The sequence below is a fragment of the Dunckerocampus dactyliophorus genome, chromosome 14, assembly GCF_027744805.1.
Source record: "Dunckerocampus dactyliophorus isolate RoL2022-P2 chromosome 14, RoL_Ddac_1.1, whole genome shotgun sequence".
NCBI lineage: Eukaryota > Metazoa > Chordata > Actinopteri > Syngnathiformes > Syngnathidae > Dunckerocampus > Dunckerocampus dactyliophorus.
Window position 1 is genome coordinate 7974128 of NC_072832.1, and position 21732 is coordinate 7995859.

The 21732-nt window shown below is 40.8% G+C and overlaps 1 protein-coding gene across 1 annotated transcript; it reads right to left on the minus strand.

Moving 5' to 3' along the window:
• Positions 1 to 80: 80 nt before the first annotated feature.
• Positions 81 to 7356, minus strand: got1 (glutamic-oxaloacetic transaminase 1, soluble). Its single transcript, XM_054798257.1, has 9 exons — positions 7148 to 7356; positions 3695 to 3876; positions 3493 to 3616; positions 3052 to 3164; positions 2803 to 2907; positions 2227 to 2377; positions 1395 to 1560; positions 1183 to 1325; positions 81 to 816 (listed from the first exon to the last, which is right to left on the minus strand). The coding sequence occupies exons 1-9, from the start codon at positions 7254 to 7256 to the stop codon at positions 680 to 682; spliced, it is 1230 nt and encodes a 409-aa protein (XP_054654232.1). The 5' UTR covers positions 7257 to 7356; the 3' UTR covers positions 81 to 679.
• Between the last annotated feature and the right edge of the window lie 14376 nt (positions 7357 to 21732).

Genomic DNA, 21732 nt, shown 5'->3' on the forward strand with positions numbered 1-21732 from the left:
AACATATTTTCATTCATTGTTTTATTAGACTTTATCGTGTCATTTCAAAACATTCATAGCTTGAATTCATGTGCACATTAAGACTTTTTTTTTTTAAATAATGGATGCCACGGTTCAAGTTTTAACAATGTCCTTCTCAGGAGACCTTTTCACGTTGTACTGTGTTGAAAAAACAAACACAGCGAAGCAATGAATTATTGCACGACATTCTTCCTACTGGCCAGCAGGGGGCGTCACAACTCACAATTACGGTTGACAGTTTACCGGTAAATTAGGGAGGGGGTCTCTATTTCTCTCTTGATTTAATAGCTAAACAGAATGTTGGTGGCCACTATTACAAGTTTCAAGTAGAATTCAGTTGTTTTTTTAGAACAAAATGCAGTTAAACCTTTAAGGAACAACTGGCTCCAGACGTTTTTCATTTAGCCATTAAATAATGTTTATATGTAATTATTAAATTCATTCAATGCAATTACAAAATGGATTTTTCCTTAAATGCCCAACTAATTAGGAAAGATTAAGGAAGGTTTTGTACCTTTAGTAAGGTATTAAGAAAAGTTGTGTATTCAGTATATAAGGAAAAATGTCCAGAATATTTAAGTAGGGCAATAAAATGGGTCAGTAAGACTCAGTGTCTGGAAGGAAGATCCCCAAAAGCTGGCAGGAAGAGCATCATTTACTAGACCTGAGTGACAGCCTCGTGGATGGACTCGGCCACGTAGTTGATGTTCCGACTGGTCAACCCGCACATGTTGATGCGACCGCTGGCCATCAGGTAGATGTGCTTCTCCTTCACCAAATACTCCACTTGTTTGGCTGCAAGGAGAGCAGACAGAGAGACATGTGTGTGCATGAGTGTGCGCGCATGTGCGCGTGTGCATGCATAAAAATGTCCCTACAATGCGTATCCTTCTGCACGCTACATTCCTCCACGCTCTCTTGCTTCCTCCTTCCTGCCATGTGTGATTCTTCCATTCACCTTGCCCACCTTGTGGCCGTTTTTATGGCGTAAAATTACTATGAAGTGAAACGCCATAGTGGAGAGTTGCGTCATCACCTCTTTTTGCCTCTCGCACAAAAAAAAATGAAAAGATGTATAAATACGTTGTTGGGATCGGGCGGATTTATAAAAACGCAGAACTGCGTCTTTGGTATTGAATGGGTTCATGCACATGTACTTACGGTTGAGGCCCGTGAAGCTGAACATGCCAATTTGCTCTGTGATGTGGTGCCACGTTCCAGGTGTCCCCAGGGCCTGCAGCTTGGCCTTCAGCTGGGCCCTCATCAACAACACCCTGTCAGCCATGGTCTTCACATTGTCCTTCCTGGAGTCCCATTAAATAACAATACATCACTTCATGATCTTATTGACACAGAGAGATTTGAGTGCTGACCATTCGGCAAAGAGCTCAGGTGAGTTGAGGGTGATCGCCACGACGCGAGCTCCCTGAGAAGGCGGGTTGGACCAGGTCGTCCGCACAATCTTCTCCATTTGGGACAGTACTCTCTTCAGGTTGTCAGCGTCTCGAGCCACCACGGTCAGGTTGCCAACACGCTCGTCTGATGCGAGAAATAGATGTGAGACTTCCAGTTCCCCTTTGGGATTCATTGGATTTACATTTGTCCTTTGCCACTTCACGGTTGGAAGTTCGAGGCTTCATTCTATCACGTTTTTTCAAAATGAATAAATGAATAAATCATCGCTGTTCCATAGTTGACTACAGCCTGGTCAAAAAAAATGCACATTTAATACAATTTTACATATTAATGGCCTAAATTAAAAATGTTTCAAGCATACAAATTAGTTCAATGTACGAAAACACAAATATACGGCATTCAAATTTAATATCTGTGACTTGTGTCTGTTTAGCTGAGTGTTTAGCGTGAGTTATGGCCAACAGCAGCTCATCTCTGAGTTAGGTTATCTGCATATGTGTTCTCCGCCTGTTAATAAAGCGATTGAGCTGCATTGAGAGTCTCTCCTGAACCACAGCAGCATTACGGTCGTATTCTACGCTTGTCACTTGGTGTCAGTAACGTTACATTGATGAGACACTGGCCATCGCAGGAAGTACGCCGTCAGTACTAACGTGTGAGTCTCTGTTATGTCTTATTTATGTCTAAGATGGCTTACTTTCTGGTATTATGTGTACTATATTGGGTAATATGAGTGTAAAAGTGACAAACTGGTACATCCACGTGGGAGCGTGCGGTTGTGCGACTTACTGTAAAGGCCAAAGTTCTTGGAGAACGACTGCGCGCAGAACATTTCAAAGCCCATGGAGACAAAAAAACGGACTGACCAGGCGTCTTCATCCAAGCTGCCCGAGGCGAATCCTTGATAAGCCGAGTCAAAGAAGACAAACAGCTTTCTTCTCTGGCAAAGGGCAGGGGAAAAAAAATGGTCTACTTTACATACGCAAACAACAAAGGTCTGAACTGAAGCAGGCGATAATTGCAGATCTGTGAAGTCATTACGTATGTATAAGGCAAGTGTAACACGCATACGTTTCACACCAACAGCACATGCGACATTTTAAAGCGCATGCAGAGGTAGATAAAGCTGCCGGATGCTCACCACTCGTGATACTTCAAATGCTGCCATCATGTGCAGTTACAAGAAAAACTACACCAAGAGGCAGTCACAGCTGTTAATGCCAATGTTTTTTGACCCAGCGCTAATTAGAGATTTGCCTTTGGAGCCCGCACACCCTGTGACTAAGGAGACTTGGTTCACTGAACAGTGTTGTTAATTTACAGGAACTGTTTTAGCGCAGGGATTAAAAAAAACTGTTCCAGTACCATCATCACTTCAGCAATCTGCTTCCACTGCTCATGTGTGGGGTCTGTGCCAGTTGGATTGTGGGCACAAGCATGCAGGACAAAGATGGAGCGCTCCGGGCAGCTCTGGGAAAAGGAAAGATACATTTGTAATAGGATTCACGGGCTGTTTCCATCTTCCAGTTCATTTCTCCTCAGATGGGAACAGCAAACCTCACTAAATAGTAAATAGTGTGGGATCGTCACATTTCATTTCTCACACTCCTTTACCTCCAGGTCGCCAAGGAAACCAGACAGATCAAGGCCTCTCTTCTCCGCATCCCAGTACTTGTACGGACGAACATCCTCAAAGCCGGCATTGGAGAAGACCCCATTGTGATTTTCTGAAGCAAACAAGGAGATTAAAAAGCCAGTCTTTCACACAGAAACCCTGCAAAACAGCCGCATCTGAGGTGAAACAGTAGATCAGGCATTTATCCACAGGCGCCTTTTATACAGATGTTGTTGCAACTGTGTGCACTTTAACCACAGTGATGAGGCGCCCTGCGGAAAATTGTCAGGTGAGGGACCAACTATACGGAACAGCAGGAAAAAAGGGTGGGAAATACGTGTGGAAGCCACTCGTTGGGTTGTTTGGACTTCATAGTGACACAAGGTTAGATAATGAGCTGTTGGGACTAAAGCAGGCTGTGTCTGTGAGTGTGTGTGTACCCCAGGTGGGTGCAGAAACATAGACAGGTGTCTTTGTGTTGTTGCTTCCGTTGTAGAAACGTCTAAGAAACTCTGCTCCCATCTTCAGCGCACCCGTGCCTCCAAGGCACTGAACAGCCCCAACCTGACAAACCAAATTTTGAAAAATTAGGAAGCGCAAACACAATGCTCGAGCGCACGGCTCCAGTGTGATATGCCACACCCTGTCCTCCAGGATAGCAGGGCTGCCATCTCCCAGTGCGATCTTGGAAGCCGAGGCTCTAAACTCCGGCAAGCCCAAGATGGGCAGGTACTCGTGGTTGAGCTTGTCATCGTTGGCGATGATCTTCTCCACCTTTTTCACCACCGGTAAAACCCACGGCTTGCCTTCGTCTGTGCGGTAGGCTGCAACACAGTTTGACAAAAAACAATCGGTGAGGCAATTCAGTGTTGAATCATCCATCCATTTTCTATGCCGCTTGTCCTCATTAGGGTTGCTGGAGCCTATCCCAGCTGCCTTCGGGCGAGAGGCGGGGTACACCCTGGACTGGTCGCCCGCCAATCAAAAGGCACCATTCACACCTACGGACAATTGAGAGTCGCCAATTAACCTAACATGTTTTTGGAATGTGGGAGGAAACCAGAGTACCCGGAGAAAGCGCACGCACTGGGAGAACATGCAAACTCCACACAGAGAGAGAGCCCAACGGAGATTCGAACCCAGGTCTTCCCGATCTCCTGACTGTGTGGCCAGAACTGCCAATAACCAAATTATTAGAAACCCCTGTGCACTTCTACATGAGCACAAACGACAACCACAATAATAAAAGTATTGTTAAATGAACACATTTGTAATCGGGTCAGCACTACTATCTTTGCAATAAGGCTGGGTTGTAAGGCTATGAATAGTGCATAAGAAATATGTCAAAACAAGTAAAAGCATCAGCAGGTTCTGACATTATAGCACCCAGCACTTTAGCAATCATGCACTTTGTCTCCCCAAACTCATGGTTCTGTCAAGTGTGCATGGTTTTATTTGCTTTTTTATTATTCATTCTTTTATCCATTCATTTTTCCATCTTCTTCCGCTTATCCGGGTCGGGTCACGGGGGGAGTGGCCGAAGCAGGAAAGCTCAGACTTCCCTCTCCCCGGCTAATTCGTCCAGCTCCTCCCGGCGGATCCCGAGATGTTCCCAGGCCAGTTCAGAGACGGTCTCTTCAACGTGTCCTGGGTCTTCCCTGGGGCCTCCTACCGGTCGGACGTGAGCTGAGTACATCCCGACCAGATGCCCGAGCGACCTCATGAGAGTTTCACCCGGACGACAGTGCTTCTCACCTTAACTCTAAGCTCGAGCCCAGCCACCCTACGGAGAAATTTGTACCCGTGATCTTGTCCTTTCGGTTACTACCCAAAGCTCATGACCATAGGTGAGGGTAGGAGCGTCGATCCACCGGTAAATTGGAAGCTTTGCCTTTCGGATCAGCTCCTTCTTCACCAAACGGACCGATGCAGAGTGAGCATCACTGCATACGCAGCACCAATTTGCCTCTCAATGTTACATTCCATCCTTCCCCACTCGTGAACAAAACCTTGAGGTACTTAAACTCCTCCTCTTGGGGCAGGCCTTCATCCTGGACCCGGAGATGGCACGCCACCCTCTTCCAGGCGAGAACCATGGACTCGGAGGTACTGGTGGAGTTATGAACACTGATCTTAACTGGGGCAAGTGAGGTCTGCAGTTCTTTGGATGTTGTTGTATAGCCTTTTGTGACCCCTTGGATCAGTTGTCGCTGCGCACTTGGTGTCATTTTGGTTGGCCGGCCACTCCTGGGAAGGCTCACCACTGTTCTATGTTTTGGCCATTTGTGGATAATGGCTCTCACTGTGGTTTGCTGGAGTCCCAACGCTTTAGAAATGGCTTTATAACCTTCCCCAGACTGATAGATCTCAATTCATCTCAGTTATGTTTAAAAAGGAGTGCAATCACTTTTTCACACAGGGCTCTATGTAAGTTTGGAATTTTTTTCTCCCTAAAAAAAAGTTTAATTAAAAACCTCATTTTGTGTTCAGTTGTGTTGCCATTGACTAATATTTATATATTTTTTGATGATCTGAAATATTTAAGTGTGACAAACATGCAAAAAAATAAGAAATCAGAAAGGAGGCAATCACTTTTTCACACCACTGTAATCTTGCATATTCACATAAAATGTTGATTAATATGCTTGGTCCTTTTTCTTAAATAAATAAGTCTACAAGATACGTTGACAAACTCCATAGTATACATTTGTTGTAAAATATTACAAATACAGTACATACTGGAATATTCCGAAACAGTTTAAGAGGACTGATTCGCCATTGAACAAAACAACAACTGACCTTCAACGTAGCACTTGGGGCACAGACATGCACTTTACTCTTTAGAGATATGCAGCCTGCAGAATGCCATGTCTCTCTGATAAAGACTTACGAGTACACCAGATATTTTTCAAGCCCAAGCTCACTAACAAACCGCAAGACTACTTTTATTCTGCTTCCGCTAGCCTCGGACAACCTGCAGAATGAAATGCATCATAAACCACGAGTGCACTTCGATGTAGCATTTGATGCCGTGGCCTACATTTACCATCTGTCATGACTTGTAGAGATGAGGGGATTATAAACACTCAGTCTCCTGCACTAATCATGGAGCGCAGGTAGTAGCAGAAGAATAGCAGTGCTGTTTAAAGGTCATTTACTGTGCGAAAAGTACTTCTTAAAGATGTTATTACAGTAATGTGTGTCCCTAGAGCATGGTTACGACCTTGCATAATGTTGCTGTTAAATTGTGAGCGTAATCTTAACACTGTAGCTCACATTGCTATGCAAGTGTTGCTAACTTTAGTGTCCTCCTGTCCCACTCTTTAATGATACATTGTGATGTGACACAGTATATGACATCTATTACGTTGGATAAGTGCAGAGCTACAGTGTAGTGAACAATGGAGCTTCTTGTTGCCACATACAATGTGTGGAGACTGGCTGCACCAATAGCTCATTAGCATTAAAGCTACAGACACATAAAGGTCTGTCCCCAGTAGGACTTACTCAAAGCCCTTCTACACTGTCTACATTTCAGCATCAAGGCTGGGTTTTGGTGCAACTCCAAACGCGCTATTTTGGGACCTCTGAGACTTATCTAAAATTGTTGAAAAATAGTATAACATGTGACCATGACTGTCACTACCACACATGCCTGCAGGACTTCTCACATGCCTCAAAAAGTAAGAAGCCTGCAGGATTACCACTCATAATCAGATTAAAAGTGACAAAGGTTGCACGGGACTAAAACGTGTGCCGTTTGGTTGCTTTGAGACAGGGTTCAACCTTCAACCTAGGGCTGGTCCAGGGTCAGAGGTCACAGGGCAGGTTTGCTTCTGAGAGGGTAGATTACAGATAAGAGAGAATTCAACTCTAGTGTTGCATAGAAACACGGAGACACTGAAATGCCCTAGGAACTATATCACACTGAATTCAACATCACGGCTAAATATGGACTGGGGAAAAATAGACATTCTCAGGCTCACATCACCTTGCGTTCCATCATCTTACTGCTATGATGTAAACAAATGCAGCCATCACGATGCATGACTGCGAATAACAATAAAATAACAATAAAATGCTGTGCAAACTTACCTCCAACTCCGAGGTTGACTTTGTGTGGAAATTGGTCTTGATTGAAATCCTGCATTAGTTTGAAGACAGCTACAGGGGTCGCTTGGGCAACCTCGCTAAACACAGACATATTGTTTGATTATTGTTATTTTTTTCAACAGAGCAAGAGCAAGAGAACAAAATCTTGCACCGAAGGGATAAGCGACAGGAAGGGGCAACTTTCATTTGGATGGCAGCAAAAAACAAAGGGAGTGTTTAGGGTCTACCAATGGGAATGTGGCCGTGTGACCCGGACCAATCACAGCGGTGATACTTGGCAGGTTAAAGTCCAGTGAAGAAGGGGAAATAAACAAAAGGCGAGGATGCTGACCAATGATCAAGTCTGTCGATTGACTGACACGCGGCACAGCCAATAACCTTTCAAAAAAGGCGGGGCGTAAATGCACTGCAATAACACGTTAAGCCACAAGATGATGCCACAGCCCGGGTTACAATGGTGGCACAGAGTTCTTGTACCGTAGTCTTACAATAAAAATACAATAATTACATTTAGGGGACAATTATTATTAATTGAAATTGCTTTATTTTAAATGATGTTAACCGTAAACAATAGAAGTTACACATGAATTATTCACTCACTGGACACTTTCTTAAGCATATCTGTACTATTTAAAAAGAAACAAAACAAGCAGCGAATCACAATTTAAGTCTTTATACGCGAAGTCCGCTGGGATAGGCTCCAGCATACTCGCAACCAGAAAAATGAAGTTAATGCCTCTCGTTTATACATTCACACACGCACCACAAATTTGAGAAGACAAAATACATTGTTTTTGGTGCCTAACTGTTTCCCAAGTTTATTAGTGCTCAGCGCTCAATGCAGCGTCTGTCTCCGTCTATGATGACACTACGGCGGCCGAGAGGTGCAAACACTTTAACAAAAAGCAAACCACGTTACAATTACACTAGCCAGAAAGGGACCGTACCAAATTGCAGCGTTATAAGAAGTGATAACGTTTGGACCAATCAGCTCAGTTGGTACACTCCTTTTCTGTTTTATCTTTGTAGCCAAGAAGTGCAAAACACAAAGCAAAAAGAAAAACAAATTCCACTTACACCACTCGGAAGGGGATTATACCCACTGGACCCTTATTGAAAAATTTGATGGACTCCTGTACCGAAAGCACGGTACTTCATGATAATGAAGTGACATATTTGTCGGCTTTATCACATCTACTGTCAATGGTTTGGCCACGGTTCCCTATTCTCATTTGTAATGCAGTAATAGTGCGCCACCTGCTGACCATAGGCTGAACAGGTGAATTGAATTTGCACATTGCACAGTATTATGAACCACAGCGGTAACGGTCATTTGTTATACAAAAATAAACAAACAGGGGGACAACTATTTTACAAATACATTGTGAATTTCTAGCCTGCTCCTCTCACTGTATTTCTGGATAGGTATGCATTAATCAAATTCTTCAACAAATATAACACATTTTAAAGAGAAAAAGTCCAAACTTCCATATAATGTACACTTTAGGCGTTTTATAGTTACTGATAAAGCCGACAAAAAGTGTCACTTCATTATCATGAAGTACTGTGCCTCAAAAATAGTACAACGTCTCAACGTTTAGGTTTTAGCGGCGGGTGGGGTGTACGTCGTTGTGCACGCACAAACCAGACGGAAGGAACAAATGTGCTGCAGGAGTCCATCAAATATTTTAATGACTGTGTAAGAAGGGTACGATCTCCTTCCGGTGGTGTAATTGTAATTCGTTTTTCTTTTTGTTTTGTGTTTTCCACTTCTCAGCTACAAAGATAAACCGGAAAAAGAATGTACTAACTCCCTGGAGCTGATTGGCCCAAACGTTATCACTTCCTATAACGCTGGGATTTGATACATTACCTTTCCAGCCGGTGTAATAGTAATTTGGTTTGCTTTTATTGAATGTGTTTTGCACTTTTCGGCCACCGTATGACACTGAAAAATGGTCACCACATCTCTAGGATGGAAGTGACCCATTAAAAGCTACTTTTTTACTATTTGACCTGAACCTGAATTGAATTAGATGCACGTTTTGGAGAAATACAAATACATGGGAAATAACTGATTCAATGAGGGGTATTCTAGCACAAAATAATACATGAACAGCATTTTTTTAAAATGTTCAAAAAAACAGACCTGCTCCCTCTCCCTTAAAAGGCAGCAGCTGTACCATTGCACCACCAGGTACTGACAGGTGAGCAGGTGAAGTCTGTCATTCATTCTCTTATTCTACTGTTTACTGTCAATCATTGTGGCAAACAACTCGGTGTCAGAATACTCATGTCTTTTCTTCTCTCTTTCTTCTTTCTCTTTCCTCTTTTTTTCCATTTGCCAAGAATGCGCCCCCTTGCACAAAATAGGGCCCCCCTTGGACTGTGCGTCTTTGCACACAGCGCGTGTTCTGCATATAGAGAGGTTGGGCCCTGCTCCTTCTGTTCACACCAGTGACATTTTTTTTGGTAAAATCTGTGTTTACCATACCAGTCAAACAATCGGACACACTTTCTCATTCAATAGCATGAGAAAGTGTGTCCAAACGTTGGGCTGGTAGTGTACATTAAAGCCTGTTTCCAGGCTGTCAATGGCATTCCTAAGCAATGGGCGGCGCTATACCCAGTTGTAACCAAATAATCAGAAGCCCGAAGCAAGTCATGTCTGGAAAAGGCAAGATGAAAGCAATGGTGTAGGGCAGGGATTTTCAAAGTGTTGAGTTCAGGGGAGCTTGAGAAAAATCAAGAAAAAAACATCTTCTTTATACCTGCTCAGCTAACTTCAGAACAGTAGAAGAATCTGGGGTGAGCAGAACACTACACAAAACATGATCCCTAGAATTAGCCTATGAGCCTATAGTAGCGCGGACAGATAATCAATTGTTGTCTCAGTGAGAGTGTGCGGGAGGGTGTAAATTAAGACTCACGTGCATGGATCTTCATCTGTTGTGTCCTGAGGGCCTGCTCTGAGCTATGGTATAAACACGGTGGCTCCACTGCGCTCGCTCTCCACACATTGCTGTCTGCACCGCTTCAAGTGCTTCATAAATACTCGTCTGCTCACCCTAGCCAGCAGCTTGTTGCTGGAAAGTGCTTCAATCCTTCTACACTGGAAGCTGGAATCTGTGTCTAGTGAGGATGAGCTCCCTGGATTGACCAAATTAACCAAATGTGAGTTCCAGCTCTGCCGTGCTAGTATTATCAAATAAGAGATTTAAGTTTAAGATTGTCAATGCACCTCAAATGCTCTTGTTTTTAGCACAATTACAAAATTATAACATTTAAAAATACCAAATATAATACCCAAACATACAAGAAATACCATTTTATTAAGGGAGTTCTTATTGAAAAACACTTTAAAATATATATATATTTTAAGATATGTTGTTCCAAATGCTTCTTTAAATGTGCATGCTTTCGCAGAGTATTACTCTTTCATACATCATCCTATTGCAGGGGTGTCCAAACTTTTTCCACCGAGGGCCACATACTGCAAAATGAAAGGATGCAAGGGCCACTTTGATATTATGTAGATAAAGTATGCTAAGAACTTAAATATACTGTAGTTCAAGAAAAAAAAATCATAACAGTATGACCATCACCTCTTGCACTTTTCCCATTTTTGCTGTTGTTTTTTTTTTTAATCAATTTTCCAAATATTTCAACTTTCTTCCAAAATAATCTTGCTAAATTTTCTTTTCATAGTATTCTGATTTTATTCCCATATTGAACTTTTCCACCAACCTAACCTCATTCATTTATTTTGTTTTGTGTGTTTCTCTATAGTATGACGTTTTTTTAAATGTACTTTTTCTTTAACATTTCAACTGTATGCTACCAAAATGACATTATTTTTCTTCATACTATTCCAACTTGCGCCTTTTCCCTTTTTCCCTTGTTAGAATAGGACTTTCTCTTAATATTTGGACTTTATTCTTGTAAAATGACAGCTTTTTTTTTTCCATTTCTGCTGTTTTTTTTACATTATCCGACTATTTCAACTTTCTTCTCGTAATTATAACTTTATTCCCACATTACAGTATTTTGTCTTTATTCTCGTGACGTTATAACTTTTTCTGCAGCCTAATTTTCAAACATTACAACTTTATTTGCTGTTATGTTTGTTTTTCATAAGATTACGACTTTAAAAAACATTTTTCTTTAATATTTCAACTTAATGTTATTAAAATTAAGTTGTTTTTCCTCATGACATTATTCTCATAAAATCACAACTTTTGCTTGTTAAATTACAACTTTTTTCTTGTAATATTTTTACTTTATTCTAGCAAAATTACTGCTGATTTTTCCATTTTTGCTGTTGTTTTTTTGGGAAGTTTTTATACAAAGTTTTTTTTGTTAAATTATGTTTTTAGAATGTGCCACGGACCCAAAAAAAACCCAGCACCGGGCCACACTTTGGAGACCCATGTCCTATTGCCTAATAGTAGAGTTAATATTCATTAAATGCAGCTACATTTGATGATAGAAGACAAGGAAGGATGACTATTTGGGGGTTTGTCATTTGCAAAAATTAAATTAAATTAAATTAAATTCAATTAAAATGTATTATAATTTATTATAATTAAATTAAATTATTATATTATAGTAAATTATAGTAAATTATAATTTAATTTAATTTATTATAATTAAATTAAATTATTATATTATAGTAAATTAGAATTAAATTAAATTAATTATAATTTATTATAATTAAATGAAATTATTATATGATAGTAAATTAGAATTAAATTAAATTAATTATAATTTATTATAATTAAATGAAATTATTATATTATAGTAAATTATAATTTAATTTAATGTGTTGTGTTTTGTTGTTATGACATTTTACAGGTTGACTTCTTTTTACACTGTAACAGTTACAAATGACAGGATGGCCGGATGCCAATCACATGCCCATTATATCTTTTTCATGACAGTGTGCGTTAATATTGCCAGTGGTTAACTCCTTTACCTGGCGCTGATGATGTGTATTTCCATGATTTCCTATGGGGAAAATGGTTTGGAAGGTTCAACTGTATCTTGTACTCCTGCTACTCACCAAGTGTTATCTCCACTAGCAGATGGAATTTGTTGTTTTCTCCTGCAATTTTAGTAAGGATGCAAGTACTGTGGATGGATTTTTTTCTTTTTTTTTTACTTAAATGTATCAGCCAACAAAGATACCCACACAAGGAATGTGCATTCAACTAAATTTCTTTAATAGATTAACTGGGAAAAGTAACTTGATTCATTTTTGTCATTATTTTAATATTATTTTGACATAAATATCTATGCTGGATTTGTGCCATAGTTAAGGTTTGTGTGGATGTACAATTGCACTTGAAATTATCTAACCCCCCAGCGTAAATTATGTTTATTTTCAAAGTTTACACAAGATATATAATATTACAGTCACTATTTTTGTTGATTGTTCAGCTATTGCAATTTTGTGCAGTTTGAGTGGGACATCTTTGGACAGCAAGTTGACACTGAAACAGCGCCTCTGCTGTTGCATCCTAGTAGTGCACTTCATTTTGCCTCAAAGGCTTCAAATCGAGATGAATCAACAGTCATTTTCAAATGGCGGATTATGCTGTGAAACACTGATCCCTTAAGAAATGTAGATTTTGTCCAATATATGTCATCTCAGATGTTACACACTTTCTCCAGCAATTTCACCCCCTCCCTCCACAAGTCATCTCTTCAATTGCATTTTGACAGTGGCTGTTTTCATTCTTTCCGCCCAGGTGAGGATGTCTTGTTAGCTATCTCTGTCAGCCCTGCAATTATGGGATTTGAGCTCCTGGAACAAGGCTTGGGGGCCCAGAGCAGGGCAGGGTGTGATGTGTGCACACTGGGGAGGGGCCCCCAGGGGGGCCAGCGTGTGTGCTGTGATGTGAAGTGTGAGTCAGAGCAGAAGAGCAAAGAGACAGAAGAGGGCCGCTGGCAAGACAAGTGGGAGTGTATCACATCCAGATCAATGAGTGACTCATCCAAACATTGACGGGGGAGCTTCTCAGTATTTCCTTACTTGACAATTGATATGTGGAAAATTTATTTTGGCATCTAGCGGTGTGTAGAAAAAGGGGGTGTTGCCCGGTGCTTTACCTCAATGTTATGTTTGCATGCAGGTTACCCTTGCTCCTGTGCTACGCTGACACTCACAACACACAAAGGCACACATTCAGGCACAAGTCAGACACATTCCAGCGGCGATATCAATGGAACACAAACAAGTGTGTGCGCACACACGCCGCCATGCATTCCGAGGGGGACGTTGCAAGTCATGGCTCACATGTTGCGATGGCCTCCGTGTCACTATGGGTCAGGGAGCTTTGGTGAGTGACCACCTTTTTTGCTTCCCGCCGTGTTTGTTTTCTGAAGACAGTGTCATCAATTCTCTAACAAGGGACGAGACACAGTCACAACAAAGAGGACAGGGCCCCCTGTGTAGTCTAATGACTGCATCACTGACTGCTATATTCTCTCTGACACATGTGTTTTGGCCTCCACAAGCATGTGCATGCATGCTTGTCTGCTCTATTTGCTACTGCTACACATTTTTGCAAGAATATAGCAGGAAATTGAACACAAAGGACACAGTGGTATGAAAAAGCATTTGCCCCCATGCTGATTTTGTTTTTTTTTGCAAGTTTGTCACACTTAAATGTTTCAGATCATCAAACTAAATAAAATATTCGTCAATGACAACACAACTGAACACAAATTGCAGTTTTTTAATTAAACATTTTATTATTATGGCATTGTGTGAAAAAGTGATTGCCAACTAAACGTAATAAGCGGTTGGGCCACCCTTAGCAGCAACAACTGCAATCCAGCGTTTGCAATAACTTGCAATGAGTCTTACAGCGCTGTGGAGGAATTTTGGCCCACTCATCTTTGCAGAATTGTTTTAATTCAGCCACATTGGAGGGTTTTCTAGCATGAAGCGCGTTTTTAAGGTCATGCCACAGCATCTCACTAGGATTCAGGTCAGGACTTTGACTAGGCCACTCCAAAGTCTTCATTTTGTTTTTCTTCAGCCATTCAGAGGTGGACTTGCTGGTGTGTTCTGGATCATTGTCCTGCTGCAGAACCCAAGTTGGTTTCAGTTTGAGGTCACCAACAGATGACCCGACATTCTCCTTCAGCATTTTTTGGTAGACAGCACAATTCATGGTTCCATTTATCACAGCAAGTCTTCCAGGCGCAGAAGCAGTCCATCACTTTTTCACACAGGGCCATGTACTTGTATGTTTGGAGTTTTTTCTACTTAATAATACAGCGCTTCATTTAAAAACTACATTTTGTGTTCAGTTGTGTTGTCATTGACTAACATCAGGAAGGGGGAAAACACCTTTTCACACCGCTGTATATTTCACTGAAACGTTTGGCAAAAATATGCCTATTAATGCCCAAAACTTTCAGGTTCAAGTCACCATCATGCAGGACATTATCCAAAAAGGTCACAAACCCTACAAGACCTCAGTTTGGCAATCATCAAAAGGATTTACTCAGCAAATTGGTTTGCCTTTGTTTTGTTGTTGTTGTTGTTGTTTTGAATTTTGTTGCTTTTCTTACTGCGGTTAACTTCTTTGTATAACAGTTAAGGATATTACTTAAAGTTATCTATTCCATTATTTCCTATGGGAAAAACTGTATTGAAACGGAAGGAGCAGCCCTGCATGTCCACCTCCTCACCATCACAGATCTTTCATTTTCATACAAACAAGCTCGTTACTGTCACAGTAAATTGGATCTTCAGGCAAGAATTTCTCATGCCTATACTGCAAACTCAATCGTCAGATACTCCAACCTGAACTTCTAAATGCTACAAAACTTAGCTTTTTATTAGAGCTGTCAAATGATTAACATTTTCAATATGATTAATCGCAGTTTTCATATTAATTACTCATGATTAATCACCATTTGCAACTATCTCTGAAATGTGTCAATTTTTTACTGTATTTCATTAAAAACTATCTCTGAAATGTGCCAATTTTTTATTGTATTTTATTAGAAATTTAAAAAGGAAAGGTTAATAAATGGTAATTTTATTAGAGCTGTCAAATGATTAACATTTTCAATATGATTAATCACAGTTTTCATATTAATTACTCATGATTAATCACCATTTGCAACTATCTCTGAAATGTGCCAATTTTTTACTGTATTTTATTAAAAACTATCTCTGAAATGTGCCAATTTTTTATTGTATTTTATTAGAAATTTAAAAAGGAAAGGTTAATAAATGGTAATTTTATTAAAGCTGTCAAATTATTATCATTTTCAATATGATTAATCACAGTTTTCATATTAATTACTCATGATTAATCACCATTTGCAACTATCTCTGAAATTTGCCAATTGTCTCTGTATTTTGAGTGAGCTACAAATAGCGAGTGATAAGAATATCCACTTGTTGATTTTCTTTGCTTTCTGTTTATTTAGAGCATATATACACATATAATAAAGACGTGCAATGTTCGGAGTTCGTAGTGTGCATGAATGAACCTCATGACAGTATGGCGAGAATGAGAAAGTGTTATTTCTAGGACGGAATGAGAGACGTATTTGTGAGTCGGAGATACATATATGGTGTTGGAATTGCACTGCTGTTGATGTACTCAGCTCAGAATAAAGTTATAAAAGAGCGTCAGACTCTGTGGGGGGAGGCTACACTTGCCTCCGTCTGCCGTCATAACAGATGTGTGGCTTGTCATTACATGCATGCGTCAATTACTCTAAACATTTTAACCCTATTAATAAAATAAATTAGTTACCGCACTGTTTTTGTATACTATTTGTTTAGTCTGCTTGGCTCCTGTGGCAACAGCTGAGGTAGGTGTTTTTCATCCTGGTAATGAAGGGTTAACAAATGGTAATAAGACATGTTCTCAGTGGCAGCAGATGCACAGAATGCAAACTGTCATACTCCCTCAATATGAATGCAAATCTTAATAATAATAATAATAATAATAATAATAATACTTTGATTATATGACACTTACAGCCACTCTATTGCAGACATTCAGTGCTTCGTCTAAAATAGCCGAGCCCTTGTAAAGTTGCCAAAGAGTTGTGCTATGTGCTGAAATGTTTGTGTCCTTCACTACTGCTAGGCTGAAATGGGTGGTACCGCCGATAACTACAGAGCACCTTTCTAATTGACTGATGTGCTGAGAAACAAAGGCGGGAAGTGGAAGACTTATGCCATTCATTTTTACACTCAAATTAGAATCTCCACGAAAACGTTGAAGTAAAGTGTGCTTTAAGATGGTATAGGTGGTTAAATCGTGTGATGTAATGACACTGTTTTAGTATACGGAATGTTTTGGAATTAAAGGGACTGTTTGCAACTGGCTCAAGAACACCATCGGCTAGCATACAGTCATGGAAAAAATGATTAGACCACCCTTGTTTCTTCCGTTTCTTGTTCATTCGAATGCCTGATACAACTAAAGGTACTTTTGTTTGGACAAATATAACAATGACAACAAAAATAGCTCATAAGAGTTACATTTTTTGGCAGTACAATGCTATAGCTATTCATTGAGCTTGAATGAAAGAAAACCGTAGAAGCTAATAGATATCAACTCTTAAATTAAATTCTTATGAGCTATATTTGTTATATTTGTCCAAACAAATGTACCTTTAGTTGTACCAGGCAGTAAAATGGATCAATAAACTGAAGAAACAAGGGTGGTCTCATCATTTTTTCCATGCCTGTATATCACCAATTGTGGTTTAAAAGAACAGATTGAACAAAAAAAAAAAGTCAGTATTTTTCTCAATTAGAAATTAAAATGCATAAAACTTCAATTCGAGCCAAATAGGACGACTGGTGTTCATGGCTGTCTTGTGTACACGTGCGTGCCAGTCGCGCGTGCACATACACAAAAGCAGTCTCAGAGAAGCGACCAACAATTTGCAGTCGTGCTATTGTTACAACAGGGCTGGGGTCACCAACACGGTGCCCGCGGGCACTGTGTCACCCCTGAGGACCACATGAGTCGCCCGCCAGCCTGTTCTAAAAATAGTTAAAATAGCGCCACTTGTCAGTGAGCTGTATCTAATTTTGTTTGGTTGCTATTCTTGTTTAATGTAAACTGGAAATGACAATATATAAAAAACACTTTTAAAAAGTTTAATATAGCATTTGTGAAGATCATACAAACACGATGGAAACAAGCTAGCGGGCGCAGCAAAAATGAGGAGATGACTGACCCCCAAAAAGATGGCAGAAAAAAGAAAGAAAACACATAATTTTTGAGTTTGAGTTTTTTGGGGGTTTTTTACAGCATAATGTGGAGACACAGTTCACAACGTGGCACACAAGCTACCATGCTAACTCCCCACAGGGAAGCACACGATGAGCAGAAACGGCAAACAGCGACCTTTTTTCACGGGATCGGTTAAAAACTCCCAAAAAGCACGCAAAGCCTCATCTCGAGCTACGTAAATCTTGATTAAGAAAAAGAAGGCCTTTTCAGACGGGCAGGTTGTCAAAGAAGCAATGATGCTAATTGTTAAAACCGTACTTGAAGACGAGAAGGGAACCGACGTAATCTCCGCTCTCGCCGGTGTTCAACTGCGAGCAACTACAATGGTAAGAAGAGTGTCAGCTGTGATTTACATGATTTATTATTTGTACAAACATGCTGCAAAGTAAGTGACAAAATGTTAGTGGCTCGTGAAAATGTGACATTGTGATTTCCTATGACTGTTGTACAAGTGATCACTTGAAAATATTCAATCTGAAAAACACTTGCACTCGGAGAAAATACAGAAATAAAGTGTTGCATGTTGATATTTATCTGTTTATTTTCGTTGTTGATATTTACTGTGAGAAATCATCAACATGATCGGTGTCTTCCCATAGATGAATATCATTCGTTATTAATAATAACATATAGTCAAAGGTAAAGTCAGCAAATTGGCTATTTCAGAAGTGTGTATCAAACTGGCAGCCCTTCGCATGAATCAGTACCCAAGAAGTAGCTCTCGATTTCAAAAAGGTTGGTGACTATACACTCAATACTAGCTAAGGTTAGAAGCTCAACTTTGCCAAATCGCTACGATTAGCTGACAATAAACATAACTCATGCGCGTGCGTGTATTACGTGGGCCATGGCTCACATGCTCCGAGCACGAAGGGGGCGCAAAATCATGCTTGCAGCACGTTAGCGCCCTCTAGGCAGTCGCATAACGTTTGCAAACAGTCCCTTACTCATATAAAACAATTCGGGATTGTGAGCGCAGCATTTCCCACACAGTGTTTACACGTCGCAGTCGAGATGCTTGCATATTTTCTGTTTTACAGCAATGTTGCCTTTCCTCTTGAGAGCGATTACACAAACGAACGCGCTGAACTTAATTCAACCTTTTCATTCTCCAATGTTATTTCAACCAGCTCTGTCCAAGTAGGGAGAATTTTAAAAAAAGAAGGTCTAAACATCCTCAGCTGCGTCTTTATCTACTTGGCCTGTGTGGCAAACGGAGGATAAACATATTTAGGTTGCACGTTTCCTCCGAAAACGACATTCCCAACACTGTAGATCACACACAGCACAGCCTTTAAATCTCCCTGTTAACACTCATATATACAAACACACACCTGCTAGGGCAAGGCCGTCTGGGAGGGAATTACAGCAGGCTTATTTATGGGACCCGAGGGAGGGCAAAGGGCAGGGAATCCAGACTGGTCACTTCCTCCTCTCATGGCCTCCAAGTTTGGCAGAACCTTCCTGGATGGCAACAACAGGGCCAGTAGCTGTCTGTCAAAAAAAAACAACAACAGATCATTTGGGTGTCTCTCTAACACAATAACGGAGCTCAGAAAAGAGGTAAGTAGGTTAAGGCGAAGGTTCAGCTCACAAAACCTGGTCCCAGGCTCACGCTCTGCCCTCCCCATTTCCTCCAGAGAGAAGGCGCTGTCATCCGTCACTCGGCCCCAGGCAGCGGTACAATAGCGCGGTCTCGCTCCTGGCTACTGACAGCATCACATGCGCTGCTGATAAGACACGGCTTCCGGGACGGAGAACTCAACCTATTAATGACCACACAACAGTTTGGTCCTTTGCCATTGTTAATGATGACCATGGGATACAAGAAGAGGAAAGTGCAGTGGAACCCGAATAAACCCAAATTTTTGGAAACAAGTACGCCTCTAAAGCTGCACAAAGCATGACTTTAAATCACGCATGAAATCACGCAATGTGACAGCAAATCTTGCGAGACCTCAGTTCAGTGGGCACCCAAAGTGAGCATTTGAACTACGGTAACACACCAGCAGTGTCCCAATACATTTGTCCAGCGTGCCCATGTACGCTGTCTCTTGTTCTTACAGTCGACTGTAGTTAACTGTCGCACATCTGCCATGTAAAATCACCACCTTCGCGTTACGCGTTCATCATTAACATTAACTTTAAAATGTGTTTTATCGTTTTTACATTTCACTAACTTGTGTGCCTTAAGAATGCTATGGTTTGCATGTACAGTGAAGAGAGGTTTAGGGATTGTGACAGTTTGATGCTGGAACAGACCATTTCTATTTCCATTACGTCCCCTTGGGGGGAAATGGGTTTGTTTGTTTGTTCCGCAAACCGGTGATAATCTAAAGCTAATAACTGACCTTTCGCACAAATTCCAACTAAATTTGAGAGAAAACGAGCTTGTTGCAACTTGTTGTGAAGTCAGCTGTTTTACTGAGTCCATGTTAATGTACTATTAATGCTGTACGTCACAGTATGTCACCTAGTTCTGTGTCACAGTCCCTGGTAGTGTAATGGTACAGCCGCTCCCTTCTAAAGCAGAGGGTGTAGTTTCAATCCCAGCCTTTAAATGTATTTTTTATATAATTCTTTGAAATTATTATTTTGCGCTAAAAATAATTTAGCGAAAAATGTGATTCCCATGTATTCGTATTTACTCCAAACCATGCAGCTAACTAAATTCACATTCAAGTCAAATATCATAAAAGTAGTTTTTAATGGGGCAGTTAGACCCGAGAGATGTTGTGACCACAGCTGCCCGTGGTAGGCAATTTGGCCAGGGGGGGCTCTGCTTTTATGGTAGTTAGAATGTTACTTAGAACATTGTCTTTACAATAAATAAAGGATTCGCGATGCAACAGATTAGTGCAGTTATCATGATTTGCCATGTGAAAACGGCGCAAACCTGATTTGGTTCGACATCAGAGCACATTTTTCTCAAACTTGCAGACATGCTTGGACTTATTTCACTGGGGTAAGAACGTATCAAGTGGAACCAAATTGCTCACATTACAACTGCAAACATGGTTAAATGCTAAAAAGATGCGCATGTGTATTTAACAACACAGGGTGGTGATGATTGCTTATATAAGATTGTGTTTACAAGTGTGGGAAGACAATGAACGCCTCTTGATTTTACATAAGAAGCCACAGGCGAAACATAATTGCGGTCTTTACACAGTCATCAAATCTCCATGCTGGAGAATGTACTGCAACTACGATCCTGAGCGTACACCTGCCATTGTGCACAGAGACACTGCTTCAACAGGTTTGTCCGTCCAACATATGAAGACAAGGGAACTAGTCCAAACCTGTTCGGCAACGCCTGGCAAGCTGCAAACTTCTCAAGTGAATTAAGGGAATGATTGAAATTGAACTGCTGACAGTGTGGAAAGTGTCAATGCTAAATAAATGCAGGGGGCATTTTATCTTGTTCATAACTGCGGTGGCCATGGTGACCTCTACGTGGGCCTGACCCTCAAGTAAAGGGGTGGCTTATCTGGCTACGATTCTCCAATGAAGATGATGTATTGGCGGGTACCGAGCAGCTCCTTCACACACTGACGGGGGTGTCTGGGTTTTGTTACAGGCAGGAAACAGACTTCTTCCGCTCCGTAAACAAGCTGGACATTTGTGGGGGGGCAGCCACAGGGCGGTATTGGCACGCGATGCGAGGACGCCGCCGCTTAAATATGGCCGCGTGCAATTAACAGGCGTGTGTGCTCAAAAATGGCAGCCATTTTGGAATGTTGTTGCGTTTGGGTTGCTATGCAACTAAAACCTCAACGTTGATGTCTACTGAACTTCAAGTTTTGGAAAATGTAAAGTTTTCTCTCTAATTAGCTGCCCATTTGGAGGTGAAATGATGATTTAGAGCAGTGGTTCTCAGCAGGTTTGGCTGCGCGTCCCACAATCACCCTTCAATGACAGGCAGCGACACATTTTTAAATGTAAGCATCTCAAATATCCTATTTATTTAATAAATCACATTTATTTATTTACAATTTATTGTAAACAGACTGTTTACATGCTTACATGTAAACATGTATGTTACATGCTAACTTCTGAACGTGTTGCAAGCATCGTAACCTGCCCTCTTCCTGTCCCAGGTAACACACGCATGCGCAGGAGCACTTGCCAAGTCATTTTCAGCCAGTTGCAAACAGTCCCTTTCATGACAAAACATTAAAGTTCAGTTTGAATTTGAGGTATAGGGGTGTGACAAGATTTCTCACGCAGAAAAAAAAAAAGATCTTGTGGGCAGGACTCCTGGAACGATAATAAATTAAT